This window comes from Electrophorus electricus, chromosome 25 (assembly GCF_013358815.1).
Source record: "Electrophorus electricus isolate fEleEle1 chromosome 25, fEleEle1.pri, whole genome shotgun sequence".
Lineage (NCBI taxonomy): Eukaryota > Metazoa > Chordata > Actinopteri > Gymnotiformes > Gymnotidae > Electrophorus > Electrophorus electricus.
In genome coordinates this window covers 2,835,100-2,851,799 of record NC_049559.1, presented here as the reverse complement: position 1 = coordinate 2,851,799, position 16,700 = coordinate 2,835,100, and the positions used below count along the sequence as shown (strand labels likewise).

The 16,700-nt window shown below is 41.6% G+C and overlaps 3 protein-coding genes across 8 annotated transcripts; 2 read left to right on the top strand and 1 right to left on the bottom strand.

Annotated features, from left to right (window-relative positions):
• The first annotated feature begins 2,309 nt into the window (after positions 1-2,309).
• On the top strand, positions 2,310-4,180 carry LOC113587744 (cytochrome c oxidase copper chaperone). Of its 3 annotated transcripts, none has more exons than XM_027026573.2 (4): positions 2,310-2,412; positions 2,811-2,945; positions 3,648-3,760; positions 4,046-4,180. In XM_027026573.2, exons 2-3 carry the CDS (start codon positions 2,827-2,829, stop codon positions 3,730-3,732), a joined length of 204 nt encoding a protein of 67 aa, XP_026882374.1. In that variant the 5' UTR covers positions 2,310-2,412; positions 2,811-2,826; the 3' UTR covers positions 3,733-3,760; positions 4,046-4,180. The 3 variants fall into 3 exon arrangements, with proteins under 3 accessions (XP_026882374.1, XP_026882372.1, XP_026882375.1); XM_027026571.2 differs by having other exon boundaries at positions 4,002-4,180; XM_027026574.2 differs by having other exon boundaries at positions 2,329-2,516; positions 4,002-4,180.
• A 2,483-nt stretch (positions 4,181-6,663) lies between these two features.
• popdc2 (popeye domain containing 2) lies at positions 6,664-10,290 on the top strand. 2 transcript variants are annotated; one of them, XM_027026592.2, is made up of 4 exons: positions 6,664-7,493; positions 7,969-8,077; positions 8,198-8,621; positions 9,631-10,290. In XM_027026592.2, the coding sequence occupies exons 1-4, from the start codon at positions 6,997-6,999 to the stop codon at positions 9,711-9,713; spliced, it is 1,113 nt and encodes a 370-aa protein (XP_026882393.1). In that variant the 5' UTR covers positions 6,664-6,996; the 3' UTR covers positions 9,714-10,290. The 2 variants fall into 2 exon arrangements, with proteins under 2 accessions (XP_026882393.1, XP_026882392.1); XM_027026591.2 differs by lacking the exon at positions 9,631-10,290 and having other exon boundaries at positions 6,668-7,493; positions 8,198-9,149.
• Positions 10,291-10,881: 591 nt separating this feature from the next.
• pla1a (phospholipase A1 member A) lies at positions 10,882-16,607 on the bottom strand. Of its 3 annotated transcripts, none has more exons than XM_035522882.1 (11): positions 16,150-16,607; positions 15,267-15,483; positions 14,995-15,172; positions 14,731-14,839; positions 13,721-13,822; positions 13,414-13,464; positions 12,646-12,813; positions 11,902-11,991; positions 11,644-11,752; positions 11,303-11,458; positions 10,882-11,134 (listed from the first exon to the last, which is right to left on the bottom strand). In XM_035522882.1, exons 1-11 carry the CDS (start codon positions 16,310-16,312, stop codon positions 11,053-11,055), a joined length of 1,425 nt encoding a protein of 474 aa, XP_035378775.1. In that variant the 5' UTR covers positions 16,313-16,607; the 3' UTR covers positions 10,882-11,052. The 3 variants fall into 3 exon arrangements, with proteins under 3 accessions (XP_035378775.1, XP_035378774.1, XP_035378776.1); XM_035522881.1 differs by having other exon boundaries at positions 13,369-13,464; positions 16,150-16,606; XM_035522883.1 differs by lacking the exon at positions 13,414-13,464 and having other exon boundaries at positions 16,150-16,606.
• Between the last annotated feature and the right edge of the window lie 93 nt (positions 16,608-16,700).

The window sequence follows — 16,700 nt, the reverse complement described above, 5'->3', positions numbered from 1 at the left end:
AAGCTATAAAGTTACTTCGCCCACGTCTTCTCGATACTTCTGTGTTCATTTGGCCAATGACTTGTTAATTAGTTAAAATTAAACTAATCGTATTATTTATTGATCTTAAACAAACTAAACTAACGTTAACTAATTAATATATCGTAATGTGAAAGTAACCTAAATTTCACCCTAGCCTATGCTGCTTTCCTCCTGTTATAACTACATTAACCGATTAGCCTTCAGTTAGCTAACGGTAGGTGGCTAAAACTTGCCATGATACAAAATCGTCAGAAACGGCACTAAAACACAATGTAAATATAGGAAATTCCAGTAATGACGAGGCTATTCTGTCCCCTTTTATTAACAAGGGCTACCGATATGATTATTTTCAAGGATTAATGTGAAAATCCTTTTTGTTGCTCTTTGTTTCGTTCTGTTAGATCACTGCCTTTGGACTAGCGTTAGCTAGGCTAGCCAGCTAGCTAACTATTCAACGAAACTTTGAGTACACAAACGCTATGGTAAAAACCTGTGGTAAAAATGCCAAAACGTGAAGTAAAATGTTAACTGGAGATGGTAAATGTCATTAATGCATCAAACTATATGCCCGAAGGATAAACTTGTAGCTATGTTGTTATGACCAGCTGTATGTCAAATGACCCAGTATGAACCAGAATTAGCTAGCTAGGTTAACTCTTTATCTTGCTAGCTAGCTGATTTTGTGTATCGTTTAACTGAGGGGCAAGTCTGCACGCTAATTAGCTGCTATCGTGGTGAGCATATTCTAACAAGCAAAGAAATGAATGTTATGCAAGGCTAGTCACAATCTATATTGTGAGAGACACATCCCCTCCGGATATTCAGATATGCTCAAATTAGCACCCCCCCTTATATCGAGGTAATACATTTAAATATTCCACTCACCAGCTGTGTTAGGATGCATCAGTGTTCTCATCTGCTAATGATTCACTTTTTATTATAACACTCACTATTACTGACTATCTAACGCTTGATTTGCAGGAAAAGGCAACCTTAACGTCAGTACGGCCTTTCGTGCTGAAACTGTAGTTGTAGAAATAAATGATATTTTACTTAAAAGTGTCAGTAATTGTGTTAAGTGGAAACAGACATTTTTGATGAGAATGGTTCAATTTGTGAATGCGAAATCAATCAACCATTACTACTGACTTTAGCTTATCATGTCTAAGTGTCCTGGAAAGTTAAATAGTCACACATTCATGCAGCGTTCATCAATGGTCTCGGTCATATTCAGAAAACGTTAATGTTTCTGGATTTCGTTCTATACTTTTTATTTCCTGTTCACTCTGGTTCATTCAGAAAGTATGAGGATGTTGACAGGTCAGGGAGAGTGGGTGATGTGGACATGAGTGAGAAAAGGAGCAAATATGGATGGTTAAGACCAAGTAATGATGGTAAGGAGAAGGTAATAATAAGAGAAGAGAAGAGAATTAGTACCAGATGAGAGGAAGAAAGGCATGGGGAAGAGAAGTGGAGACACCCAGAGAGGAGAGGAGAGCTGTGTCATGGAGAGGAAACACAACGTATGATTGGGAGGGAGATTAGAATATAGGAGGAGAGTAGAGCAAATGTCCATGTCCACCCAGTAGGTAAATAAAAACATCAATTTCATAAACCTTGGTCACAATATCTGGACTTGTCTTCAAATAACAATGAACAGTTTTGTTTACATAATTATGGTTCTACTACTACTACTACTACTACTAATAGTAATAATAATTACTATTATTATTATAACACTACTACTACTATTATTAATAATAATAATTATTATTATTATAACACTGCTACTACTACTACTAATAATAATAATAATTATTATTATTCATTATTATAATAACACTACTATTACTACTAATAGTAATAATAATAATTATTATTATTATTCATTATTATTATAATAACACTACTATTACTACTACTACTACTACTACTATTATTACTACTAGTAATAATAATAATAATAATAATAATAATAATAATAATAATTTATCTCATGGGTTAGTGAATTCCCTCTCCCCCCGGATAGATTTGGTCCCTCCAATGTTCAGTTCATGGCTACGGCCTTGATATATTCATTTCATATATATCCATCATATTTCTCTCTTTAGTTTTTATATTTTTCTAAAAATAATTAGACTGATGTCATTTCAGGATCTGATCCATTCTGATATTCAGAATGGAGTTAGCTTAAAAAATAAAATAAATCAATAAAAACGTTTCTTTACTAATGTCCAGACCTTTATTTTGGCAGTAGCTGTTTGTTTTTTTTTCACGTGACCTTTTCTTACGCGACGTCCCGGAAGTTTTCCCACTCTTGTTATACCCTGGTTAAACACGTTGTGAGGAAGGGCACAGATAGTTAACCTTTGTTCTTGTTATTTAAGTTTGGTAGGTAATGCTTTCTTTGCACTTCCAAAAGTGTTTTTTGCAACGGTTAATAATAGCAATTCTAGTTTTGTAAAGGCGGTTACTTGCTGGAGCACAGAAATTGCGTAAGTTAATGCTAGCTAGCTAGGATAACTATGCTGTTAGATGTTGGCTAATGGTAACTAGCTGTGGGATGACCTTGGATGCTTTTATTTTAGGTGATTTTTTAAAAATAAATATGTATTGTTGCACCCCCTCGCGATTGTTGTTTTTCTTTTGATTCGCGTTTTTTTTTTTTTTGTTGTTGTTATTTAAGATACTTTGGGCGGCTTCGATTTGACATGACTGAACAGGCGACTCAAATCAGTTAAAATGCACATGTCAAGGCACAATTTTTTAGGTATTCTTCTCTTTTGCAGTTTCAGCTGCGGTGCAATGTCGACCGTGTGTGCTGCTGGTGTAGAGCCCGCACAGGCAGCTGAGGGGATCCAGGAGAAGAAGCCCCTGAAGCCATGCTGTGCCTGCCCAGACACGAAAAGGGCGAGGGACGCCTGGTGAGGGGACCTCGTGTTCTCACACAGTCTGGACATTTCCATTAATGTAGCTAGCTATTCACTTCAAGACTGGTTCACGTTGTTCCAATACATGTCCACAGTCGTTGGCAGTCAGTCTTTTTAACTTCTGCTAAAGCCTGATGAAATACCAGTAAAAACACTGATCTGGCACCAGGGGGCACACGCTCCTGTCACTGCATTTTAAAAAACAGCACTCACTACAGATCACCACAGTCAGCTTCATTGCTGCAGGCTGCACAGTGGTTACAGTGTACTTTATTGGGACCATCTATTCATCAGACACCTTACTGGTGTAGAGCCATCGCATACCAGCTGTCATTTTACAGTTTGTGTTAGCACTTTTTCAGCTCTTCGGTAGTTTTTCGACCACTGCATTTTTACTGGGGACTGAACCACTCAACACACAGACTCATACCAGCACATCAGTAGATATCGTGCTGCTACAATGGCAGTGTTACTGCTAAAATACACTATGTGGTTTCTGTGTATAAGTGTGGGATAGGATTTCCTAATAAAGTGGGTGTTGCTGATGTTTTCTTTTTTGTTGTTTGTTCATTAAACCTAGCATGCTTCTGTGGTGACATTGTTCACTTTTAGAGAGGCATGTGTTTGTACATTAAGTGCCAAGTTGTGCTGACTTTGCATCTGTCCACAGACATTCATAAATGTTGACTTTTGCAGCATTATTGAAAAGGGTGAAGAAAGCTGCACAGATCTTATCGAGGCTCACAAGGAGTGTATGAGGGCACTTGGTTTTAAGATCTAAACATAATGGAGTGGAATTTAAAAGGCTGGTAAGCATGGTTTCTGACATTTTTGATAGTTCAAATCTCATTTACATGATTTTCAACTGTTTGCATTCAAGATTATTAAATTATTGTCCAGTAAAATTATCTTAGTGTCAATAACCTGACATGAAGGACCTCTGTCCAAAACATCCTGTTTCGCTGAAAACTGTATTTTACTACAATTTTGAATGTGTGTGTGTTCCTTCTACCCTGAATGCAGTTTCCTCTTTCTATTTGTACTCTGCAGTTTGCACTTCTATAGTCAGTCTCTCTCCTTCCCTGCTCTTACAGGATGTGACTGATGGGGTCTCTGATGTACATTTATTTATTCTGCAGAAGATTGTTTCCAAAATTAGTTTCTCTAAGTGAAAATGTATTTTTTTTTGGACTTTTTGTATTTGATATTAAAGAATCTATGCAATGTTATGAAGTGTCACCCTTTATTTGTGCTGTTTGAAGTAAATGAGTTAAACTTGCACTTGTAGCATTTAAGTATTTATTTTTAGTAAAATTTCCTTAAGCTCTCCAGCGCCTAGCTGTGGTTGACATGGATTTTCCAGCAGTATCAGTGTTTAGATGTGAAAGTGAGTTAGTGTTATTCAGTTGTTCATAGTTAATAGTTTGTGCTTTTCTTTGTGTGCATTCTTTTGGTTTCAGCTGCTACTCCTAACTATGTACACGTGTCTAAAATAGAACTACTCCTATCAAGCCTGCTCTCAGCTTACCTGAATTCTGATTGACAGGATTCTCCTGTTCTGTACATGGCTCTGAGCAGAATTTCAGAAAGGGTCACAGTGTAGTGTGATCATATTGTACTATGCTGGAAAGGGGGTCTGGTTTTAGTACAGCATTCCTATGCTAATTATACCGATGCATTGTGAATATCGGCACTGATCTGAGCGTCCTTTAAAACGTGTCACGAGCAAAACAGTTTGACCGACGTAAGCATAGCATTAAAGTTCTTTACCAAGGGTTAACCCTGTCCCAAGTGCGATAGCATTAACGTTCTTTACTGGAGACTAACCCTGTCCCTGGTGTGGGCCTCTAGGTGGGGTTTGCACTGGTACAGTCCCACCAGTGGAATTTGAATGCTATGTTAGGAGGACGCGATACACATGCGATATTTTGGCACTTGTTATTCACAAAACAAACTGATCGAGGAACTGTTCCACATGTGTCAGCCATGATGGGCGTACCTGGAAGGAAACACGTGTCAAAAACTTGCTAAAGATTTTCGATCTCCACTACACATCAGGTAGAGCGTGCAGCAGGCTAGCCAAATAAAACATGCTTATTTATATTTCATAACAGAGTACTGAATGCATAACACGTGTGCCAACCTTGGTACACTCTTATTTTAAGATTGATTTTTCCTTAACAGTGTTACAGTTCTGAATGATGCTGTAGTATATCCCACTCGAACTTTGTCTCGCGTGGCGTGTGAACGTCATAACGTCACCATCTTTACCATATCCACGTGTTCTCAATAACGTAAATACATTTGCGGTGCCCACGGTTTACCGATCTCGAACCGGGGCAATTTACCTTTTAGTTTGTTTTATTGTATAATTTATTGTTCATTTGTTTCAATCTGTTGATTAACTGATTTCTTAATTTCGTGAAGCAACACTCCCTCCAGCCGTTCTCCCGAGCCCTGAACACATTTAATGCACAGAAACTGTCCTTGTTTTAAGCCCTGTGTAAGTTTAGTTGAATGATCTTTATGGTGGTTTTTGATTTTTGACTAATTCCACAATTTGTTTGAGAGGATTTATGAGGATTTAAGTCACCAAAGAGAAAGAAGCGCTGACGCTGGGCACAGGACTATGGACTGCGTTCCTCGGAGATTACGCTGGGACTGTCTGCGTCGCTGGGACTGCTGACCCTTGGTGGGAGGGTGGGACTTGAGTTGGTGGCAGGTGAGACAGTGAGTGGAGAAGAGTATATTGGGAACTCCCAGAATGCCATGCGCCCCTCTGGAGACTTTACTGAGTTGAATTTTAATGTTTTATGTGGTTGTTAAATATTATGTGTGTGTGTTGGTTCATTTTAGTCATGTCTCTTTTTAGTTTATTAGTGTGTAAAAATGTCCTTACCATCCTGGTGTGCCTGTTGCCTAGTTACCCTTCCTGTTTTGCCTCAGTTAGAGTTGTAGTCCTCTGCTTGCTAGTTTTATTAAGGCTATACCGTTTGAGTTAAGGATATTTTTCTTCAGCAAAAATGTCATTTTATGGTTCTACTTGTATAAAGGTGTTATTTTTATTTTATAAATAAACCTTCATTTATTTATTTATTCATTGATCCATCCATCCCATTGCCATTTTTTATATTTCAATACCAAATAAATAGTATATTGTACTGCATAATATCTACAGTAAAGCAGATATGTTCAAACGAAGCTTTAAGGCCAGATACCCAGGAAAAATATCAGCTTGTTTACAATACTTCTCCCACACATTCTGCATCCTGAATCCCACCTGGGCGGGGGGTAAAACAGTGTGGCTTTGTGGGATTGGCTGCTGGGTCATGATATGTGCAACTATGAGAAAGGGCTGACAGAGAGAGAGAGAGAGAGAGAGAGAGAGAGAGAGAGCGAGCAGTTAAACGTGTCACATGACCTGTGTAATTCTACCCAAAGTGGAATCTCCAGACGTTTCATACCAAAGCTCACAAACACGTCTTATAGAAAATGGACAAACTACAGATATCAATCTGGTGAAATCCGTCCAGAAACAGCTCCCCGCCCCTCACTCCGGATGTGTATTATCCGTCCTTGTCTCCTTGGCCGCTCTGGTGCGTTATGTTAAGTAGCTGGTCTGCTTTCTGTCGTTGACTGCTTCCTCCTTGGGTTTCAACTCCAAACATGGTGATGCTTCTCAGGTTGTCTCCCCCACCCAACCCTAGACTAGCGCACGCACACACACACACATACACACACACACACGTAGTGAGTCCTGTAGTGGAAACTGGAAAGTAGAGAGGGAGGCTCTGAGACACTGACAGAATGAACGCGGCCACATTCCAGCTGTGTTTCTGACTGTGGGCGAAGCGTGGAGGAAAAAAATCACAGGACGGAGATTTCCAACTGCTTCACAGGAACAGGAGCGGGCCGGTTTGTGCTGCTACGATCGCCTTAGCTTCGCTTAAAGGGAGATTTATATGCCACAGCACGACAGAAGCGTCTTCCAAACACGCGTGCCGGAGTCCGTTTGAACACAGCCGAGACCTGAGAGAAGTCAAACATGAGTGGAGAAAATATCACCTTCTTCAACACCATCATCTACGGGCACCCACTTTGCAATGGATGGCCCAACCACATAGAGGGCGCGATCTACCATCTGGGCAATACAATCCTGTGCTTGGGGTACATGGGCGGCAGTGGGGCCTACGGGGCTCTGTATATCTTCAGTTTCCTGGCTCCTGCCTTCCTCTGCCTGGCCCTGTGGGGCTGGCTGTCAGTGTGTGGCCTGGATGTCTTCATCTGGAACTTGGTCCTGATGGCGGAGTCTTTGGCCCAGGTGGGCCACTTGCTGTTCCAGCTGCTGCACAACGGCATGGCCAACGAGGAACTGTCCGCTCTGTACTCGGCCGTCTACCTGCCACAGGGCGTGCCCATCCCAGTGTTCAAAGAGATCATGGGTGCCTGTGAAAACAAGGTACTCTCTCTGAAGGAGGAAGAGACCTACGCTGTAGAGGGAAAAACCCCCATAGACCACCTCTCCTTTCTGCTCTCGGGGAGGTTAGTAAAGCGGCTTGGGGCAAAGGAACATATTTTAATCACTGTAGACTTTGGCTACCATTCATTTGTAAATATGCTATTTTGTAACTCCGCATTTGATCCACTGAAAGCAGATCTTATTCATTGTTTAACACTTCAAAGCTCTATCTGAAATCAAACCAGATGTATCTGACTGGGAATCATGGCAGTGATCCTTCACTGGTTTTGCTAGTGATTTGTTGACCTTAAGCATGCCTATCACCTTCAGCGCTGTGTTCTCCTCTGAAACGTGTAAAAAAAACCAAGCTTGCACCTCTAATGTTTTATTGTGATATTACAAAAGTAGCCTTAAGAGATTCAAAATAAAGTCAGACCTTTTTAATGCGAATCGCAGTAACTCTCACATTTCCTCAAACTTTAGTGCTGACTGGAATTAAACATTACAGTTATTATCAGACAAACACTGTTCTTCTCTGACGCTGTCTTTCATTTACAGGATTCGAGTGTCTTTAGAAGGTCAGTTCCTCCATTACATTTTTCCTCATCAGTTCCTCGATTCTCCAGAATGGGAATCCCTCCAACCAACCGAGGAGGGGAATTTCCAGGTAGCGTAACGTTTGGAGTCCATGAGGAGTCCAGATAGGTCATCCTTGCTGTAGGATGACCTATCTGTTTCGTATCTTAACTTTGATGCTCTGGAACATTCACCTCTCCCCTGCTCTCAGGTAAGCCTGACCGCCGAGATGGACTGCCGTTACGTCTCCTGGAGCCGGCGCCGCCTGTACCTCCTGCTTTCCAAGGACAGATACATCGCTCATCTCTTCTCGGTCATGCTTGGCAGCGACATTGCAGACAAACTCTACTCGCTCAACGACAAGCTGTTTGCCAAGAGCGGCGTCCGCCTCGATATCCGCCTGCCCAGTCTGTACCATGTTCTCGGTCCCTCTCTGCCGAGCAGCAGCAGGGACAGCGGCAGCTCGCCACCCAGAGCGAGCAAGGGGGATGCCACGCTTGCGATGCCGGCCCTGGCGGATGCCTGCCCATACGCAGATGCCCCCGATGCCCAGCAAGGCCAAGAGAAGGAGGCGCTGCCCGAACCCCAGCCATCTCAGCAGCGGGTCTGGCCCTCGGACACTGAGAATCCCTTGGGTGAGGACTCCACCAGCCTAGTCCTGGATGACTTTGTCGATGTGATAGGCTCTCTAGTAGATTACGGAAGTGAGAGGGATTATCTGAAGTAGAAACAGGCTGCTACTGCTAACACACTGGGCCACTTCGTAAGTTACGTGTAAGTACACACCACTGAGAAGGACACAGGAGAAGAGTGTGTTGTGCTCGCTGTACCACATGTGCACAGATTTGGAAACAAGCACTTGACTAATCGGAGTGTGTGCACTGATGGAATGTGTCTTGCAACGGTGTTGAATGTCACGGTTCAGGTTTCTGGATCATTCAAACTCTTCACTGACACAGACTTACACGATACATGGAAAAATCGTGGACTAGTGCATGTACTGTGTATCACTGTGTGTGTGTGTGTGTGTGTGTGTGTCCATGAGAAAAAAAGGAAGCATAGGTTTGTTAAGCTCTTCAACTACCTCAAACATTTGTAATATAACAGACATAACAGTAGACTCCTTCTTTCACATTCACAGTGGAATATAATTGGTGAACAGACGTGTTCTGATTTTTTTTTTCTTATTAGGTCTCAAAAATGTACTGTCATTCTGTTCATGTGCATGTTAGTCTGTGTCCGGACCGAGGGCTGGAACTTCAGGGCGGAGATCCAGAACTTTAGGGGCTCTATTAATCCGGCACTCCCTCCACTGTAAGGGTGCGTCAGCTGCGGGTCCAGTTGCAGGTTATGAGCAGCGTGTGGGCAGGCGTGGGGGCAGGGGGGGACGCGTGTTAGATAGCAGAACAGCTGCAGGGAGGAGGAGGTCCTTCGGTCGCATCGACGTGCCGACCTTGGCCCAAGGTCAGTGCAGAAATGAGCAGCATGAGCATGCAGTGCAGAGCTTTATCAGCAGCATGGGCTAAGCCCGTGAGACCAAACGCGCCCCACCCCCACCCCCACCCACCCCCCCACGCGTCACTGTGCCGCACGCTGTGGAACATGACGGCTGACTCCTGACGATTCTCTCGGTGTGTTTAACAGAGGCTGGCACCCCCAGTAAGCTTGCTGCGCGGCTCCACAGAGGACTGGCCCCGTTGGCCCCCACAGACACCCCAAGGCTCTAAAAATAGCACGATCCACAAACCCAGAATGCCACAGCATAAGGCTGACCCAGGGCCTCAGCGAAGCCCCTTGTAGCCCCTACCGTCCTCGGCTGCTGTGGGGACACGTGTGGGGAGGGAGGATGTACAGCACAGAGGGGCTTTGCGAAATGGTTTTGACTATTTCAGGATACCAGAGCAGCATACGTAATTCCCTCCACTGACCTCACTTGGTGAACACAAACAAGTATTTCAAGGCCGTGTGTTACATACGATTCCATATTTCTATCACTACAGTATAAGATAACTTTTGTTTGTTAAATTTTTAATGACATTGTGCCCTTGAAAAGTAAGAGGCATAACTTCACACTTTCACTAAAAACTGGATCTCAGTGCACGTCAGACACACACATGAGCTAAATCCCACCGAGGCTTTTGATCTTTATGCAATATCACATCATCATTGTTTGCTTGTTTATTTATTTATTTTTACAACACATGATAAATGATAAGTAGACAGGGGGCACTAAAACAACACACACTGATTAACACAGTCTTTGCATATCAATCATGAAATCATGTATTTTCATGGGGGCCAATTTTAATTTAGAAACCTTCTGACTCCCCTTCTAGCGTGACATCATACATCACATACATCACATATAATCACATGCAACACATAGATCACATATAATGATATACATAACATAATTACATATAATCATATATAATCACATACATCACATATAATTACATACATCAAATACATCACATATAGCACATCACATATATAATATATAATCACATACATCACAAATATAACAGTCTGTAGTTTCTATCACAGTAAATAAAACCTGTTCAAATGATTAATTTTAATTTAACCTATTTTATTATATGAGATTAAACAGAAATGCACCAAAATGAGCTACAGTAATTTCCCAGTGTTACATGTTATCAGTTTCACCTTTTGATACCTGATTGCAGACCAAGGGTTGTTAACATCTGATGCATTTGTACATGGTAATTTACACACTCTAAATGCAACATGTGTGATTTTAATAGAACATGTTAATAAATTCTATTGACTTTACATGTTTACAGTATACCAGTGTGTGTGTGTATTTACAGTATACTACTGTGTGTGTTTACAGTATACCAATGTGTGTGTTTATAGTATACCAGTGTGTATTTACAGTATACTAGTGTGTGTTTACAGTATACCAGTGTGTGTGTTTTCCATGTTGTAAGTGTGTCACAAACCCAAACATTTTTACACCATCTTCACCAGGCCCTAGTATAAATGTGAGCGTTTTGGAGTCTGGCCTGTTGTCTGGCATTGAGAGACCCCGACCTCTAGGTGTGTTCAGCACACCTGGACATAGTCATGTGACCACGGTGCTTTCCTTTGAACATTAATGTTCTCCACACACAGCGGATACATCTTCCTAAGAGCCGCATGTAATTGGTCACACATGTTCTATACATACACATTGACAATTTGCTCCAGCAAACATATGAGTCATATGCTGTACAGATACACATATAAGATTCACTTTGCTAATGTCAGCAACTAATTGTTTGTGTATATAAGTAAGAAAGTGGATTGATCTTACCGGCTGCTAGGGACCTCGGAGATGCAGAAGTACTCAATGTGGATGTCGCCCTGTCTGTAGAACAGAATACCCGTATTCTTCATCTGGACAGAGTTGATCTTACAAAGGTACTCTGGATGTCCTACCACCATTTTATAGACAGTTTTGTGTGGTTTTCTGAAATGGATAGGAAAAAAACCACATTTGGAGCATATAATACAAATGCACTTTATCCAGTGTGCACACTAACACCCAATTTGTGTACATGTATTTACAACATGCCCATGGATTAATCAAGAGTTTACATGAACGCATTAACTTTATGCAGAGTTTAGTGCTAGTACGTGAATAATGGAACACACAGCAGGAGTTTCTGCCCTGTCTCGGCGCCTCCGGTGGAGACAAGGTTGAACTGCACCTCAGCACTCTTCTCTAGCTGGGATACCTTCAGCTCAATCAGGATGTGATGTGCTATGAGGGAAGAAGACAACATTCAGCAGCTTCCTTAGGACAGTCTCAGAGCCAGCATGTTTGTGGAGGAATGAGGAGAGGAAGAACTGCTTGAATCAATGTCTGCAACGTACGAGGCCACAAAGACTGGTTCTCAAAGTGAGACTTACTACAGAAGGGAGCGTCAGATGTTGTCAGGAGGTACACTTTCTCATATTTGGGAAGAGGTGACACTTTTATCCCACTGTTCTTCAGCAAGCCTGATACACACACACACACACACACACACACACACACACACACACACAAACACAAACACACAGGAACAAGCTAGAAGATCATGTTTCACATCTTTCTAGTGTAGTGGTAAGTTTGAAAGATTTAATTTCAAACGTGTTGTCATTGAGTGTAAATGCATATTAGGTGAAAAACATTTTAATGATCATTTTTAGATTGGTAAATAAATTTTAATTTAAATAAAGCTACTCATAAATCATCAAAATGTCTGTGTAAATGAAGTATCAATAGAAGTCAACCATATCACAAATGTAAATGGAATTATTGTATCTGAATTTTAATTTTGAGCTCAAACTTGCATATATGAGTGGAACATTTAAATTCAGACTTTCAATTTGATTCAAAAGGATTACATTTCCATAATGCATAACACATTCATTTTACATTGGTTCTGATGCTTCCATAGTGTATAAGATTATTTTAAAAATACATTGATTTTAATATATTTAAATACCAAACACATAACGGATTGTTGTTGTAAGAAGCTAGACAATTGAAATAAACTGACAAGATATATAAACAAGAATATGTTTAATTTGGACAGTGACAGGAGTTCATTTAAAGCATGTGTTAGTACATTATGTTGCTTTTTATAAAAATTGAAAATCATAGCCTACCTATCTGAGGACATGTCCCACTAGGGGTGTTTTCGCAGCTGGTACACTGTCCTGCTAGGAAACCCTCATAACTGGAACACGGGAAGCCGGTAAGGGAACACGAGCCATCCAGTGCGCTCATATACACATAGATCGCCCTCATGTGGTCGCAGATGAGATAGCCATACACTGGAAAATAAATAAGACTATAGTGAAGGATTTTTTAACCTAAGCAACTACTAGAATTCATTTTAATGCTTACAGATATCAAGAATTCTTTTAAAAAAAAACTTTCATAAATATTTCATGACTGTTGAAAATGCGCATAAAGTTTGATTTAGCAATTGCAATTAATAGCAACTGCAATTAATAGTTATAGGTCTTTAATAACAGTTAAAGGGCTGTAATTAGTATGTAGCTCTCTGTGTGCAAAAGTGTGTATTTTATTTCAATCACTACAGCATTACCACGTTTCCCACCTCAGCGGGTCAACATCTGCGGGTTAACATCCTTAGGCTAACATATTTATGCTAAAATATTTAGGCTAACATCTAGGCTAAAATATTTAGGCTAACATATTTAGGGTAACATTTAGGCTAATATTTAGGCTAACATCTAGACTAACATATTTAGGCTAAAATTTAAGCAAACATCTTTAGGCTAACATAGTTAGGCTAACATTTATTAGTCTAACATCTTTAGGCCAACATCTTTGCTAGTCATTCTAGGACTTTGTCCACATACTTGAAAGTCTTGTAAAAGAGTGCACGCATCCAGTTTGATCCATACCGTCGTTTAAGAAAAAGTCCACATGCCCAACAGGAATAGAAATGCCAAATTCTGCCAAATATAAGCGATTCAGTGAAAAACAAATTCTAAGTAAATGTAGAGTTTATTCATCATAGATACTCTGACGAGCATTGCTTGTAGTTGGTAGCATGCTTTTTGAAGGTCACAGGGCATGGTACACACATTAGCCTGTCCCAACAGCAGACAAAGGCTGAGTAGAATTGACTCGTAAGAGTAGAATTGCAGTGGAGGCTTAGCCATGTTTCTTAGAAACAATGTGTGAGGTACACTTCTGCTTCTTTCTCACTGTCAGAATCGGTGTGGATGGCCTCCACAAACAGAGCGTCTGAGGGATCCAGGCGGTCAGATGGGTCGGCGTTCTTGAACATGGGCCCAGCTGGGTCCAGGCCTGTGGACAGTAAAGGTGGGAAACATGTTGGGAGCATGAAGGGTAGATGAGCACTGGGAAAGCTGGAGGTTTCCTGGCGCTTGAACCAATAATTCTGGAAAATGAGCTTGCTACAAGGTCAAGAGTAACAACGTGATAAATTATGTCAACATAGAGGGTCCTGGGAGAGAGCGTCCTGACAGCACAGGCGTGACACAAGGCTAACGGACTGTTGTTTTGTCCTTAAGAAGCCTGTTCTTTCAAAACAAACATCGATTTTTTTTCTTTTTCTGAGCAGTCTTTCGGATGAACTGTTGTGTTTTAAGAGCGCTCTCCTCACCAGCAGAAAGCCACATTCATGCGTTTGACTGGTGTTGTGTGTGTGTGTGTTTATAGTTTTTGTACTCGTCTGTAAGCTTCTTTGTAACCGTGTGTCTGGATCTCGTAAATTTCTTCAAAGATGTTAAATCATAGAATCCCAGATTTAAAAACAGATAATGCTTAAAGATAATGTTCTTTTCCCCCAGATACACTTTGTTCAGAAGTATAGTAATACAACCAATTCTGCAGACATAGATGTTTAGTTTTTGTTTAGTATACACAGCCAACAATTTGATTTCAGTCAATCAGTTAAGACACCTGTAATTCAATATAGTGCTGTTCCTCACCTGTAATTCATCATACTGGTGTTCCTCACCTGTAATTCATCGTAGTGCTGTTCCTCACCTGTAATTCATCATACTGGTGTTCCTCACCTGTAATTCATCATAGTGCTGTTCCTCACCTGTAATTCATCATACTGGTGTTCCTCACCTGTAATTCATCGTAGTGCTGTTCCTCACCTGTAATTCATCATACTGGTGTTCCTCACCTGTAATTCATCGTAGTGCTGTTCCTCACCTGTAATTCATCATACTGGTGTTTCTCACCTGTAATTCGTCCCAGTTTGCCTTTAAATAGAGTCCCCACAAATCCTGCCACATGTGCTCCGAGACTTATCCCAATGATATGGAACGATTCCAGAGTGCTTCCCTGGTTCTGAAGCAGCAAAAACAGAGTCACTCAGGTAACGCTCAGGTAGCACACTGACACAAAGCTCAGGTAACGCACTGACACAAAGCTCAGGTAATGCACTGACACAAAGCTCAGGTAACACCCTGACACATAATGATAGATTACTGTGCCATGCTTACCTTCAGCTGTTTAATAAGAGTGAATATTTGAAATGACACCTCCTTGTAGTTCTCTACTGCCTTGTTGTAGGCTAAGGAGGCTCCACAGACCCAGTCAGCCACTAGGACGTTCGCATCCTCCACCCGTAACAAGGCTTCGGTTAAGTTGTTTATCCAAGATGGCTTACTGGCCGGAGCTCTAACATAAACACCAACACATCAAGGGGAGGAAATGATGTTCAGGTTAACACTAGGACTAATCAGGGTGCAGGCTGAGTGGTTGTTTGACTCACCTGTAGCCATGAACAATGACTTTGGTTGGCAGTGTTGAGTTGAAGTGCGCGGTGTGCTGCTGGGTGATGTTGAGGTGGTCGTGGGTAAAGAGGCTGGCACACTGTGTGTTCTGTCGGGTTAGGAGCAGGTATCGGACGTGGACCTTGATGCCCGGGCTGTGATCCTGGCAGCTGGTCTTGATGTCAGCACACACCACGACGACGTCTTCAGCGCTAACTGTACAAACATGTTTAGCTCAGCAAGGGGTTTCATATTTAATGCACTTTGCTTTGCTGGAACTTCGAAAACATTTGACCATTTTCTAAGCAACTTAAGATGAAATGTATGTGTATCTGTGTGCATGTGTGTGTGATGTATGTGAATCTGTGTGCAAGTGTGTGTGATGTATGTGGATCTGTGTGCATGTGTGTGATGTAGGTGTAACTTGGTAGGTTGTCTTAATTCAGGAAATAACTCACCAGAAAACAGAAATGAGCTTGTAAGTAAATATTCAACTAATATTGACATCACACTCAACAGTACTGTGTGTATATGCCAAACAAATGATGAATTTATCTCACTACTGTACTAAGAACAGATCTGTACTGTAGCTTTGTTTGTGTGCAGTCTATAGTAAAATTTAACATTATTGAATAAACATTGTGTAGAATATGTTGGTGTATTAATGTATAGGAGCAAATATAGTACGTCACATTTGGGCTTTATGATTTTAATGTTTAATGCTGTGAACATTTTAAACTACAAACTGAGAGTACACTGGCACATTTGAGCAGAATGAAACTGGCCAGCACGTTCAGTTTCATTTCTGTGTTTTAATTTCTTTGGACTTCCAGACATTGAAGTTGAATGTGTGTGTAGTCTGTGGCCCGGAGGTGCACTTACCCACCACAGGTGAGGCGCAGAGATACAGGAGCGTGCAAACCTTCAGCCAATCACAGGCCATTTCTCCCAGGATGGAGACCCACGGGAATGCTGCCGTACAGACTCTGTGTGTTAAAAATGGTTCGATTCCTCCTTGGTTGTATGTCCGATGAACATTCCACATCTTGGCAAACCGTGCTCACTCAGACTTTTGGAAATAGCCACTCCAGCGGAGGTCGTGAATCAGCTTCACCGCGGAATGCAATGCGAGCAGCTGGTAGTGTGCTTTCCCACTGTGCTCGGCAGTGGCCTCACAGCCTTCTTAAGAGTGCTATCAATTTTTTGCTTTCCTTTGTTATCGTCATTCCCTTTTTGCTTTAATAACCTGCGGCGTTGCAATGGCCCTTGTGCTGTTAACTCCCTGCCTCCATCTTACGGCAGGAGCTGGAGAAGACTCACGCTCCCGAGCAGGCGTGACCTCAGCTGCTAGACTCTGGCCCTTCAGCATGGCCTGTTCGGCCCCTCCTACCACAGCAGAGGCTCGAGAGAAGGAAGTGCACTGTGCTTCTGTT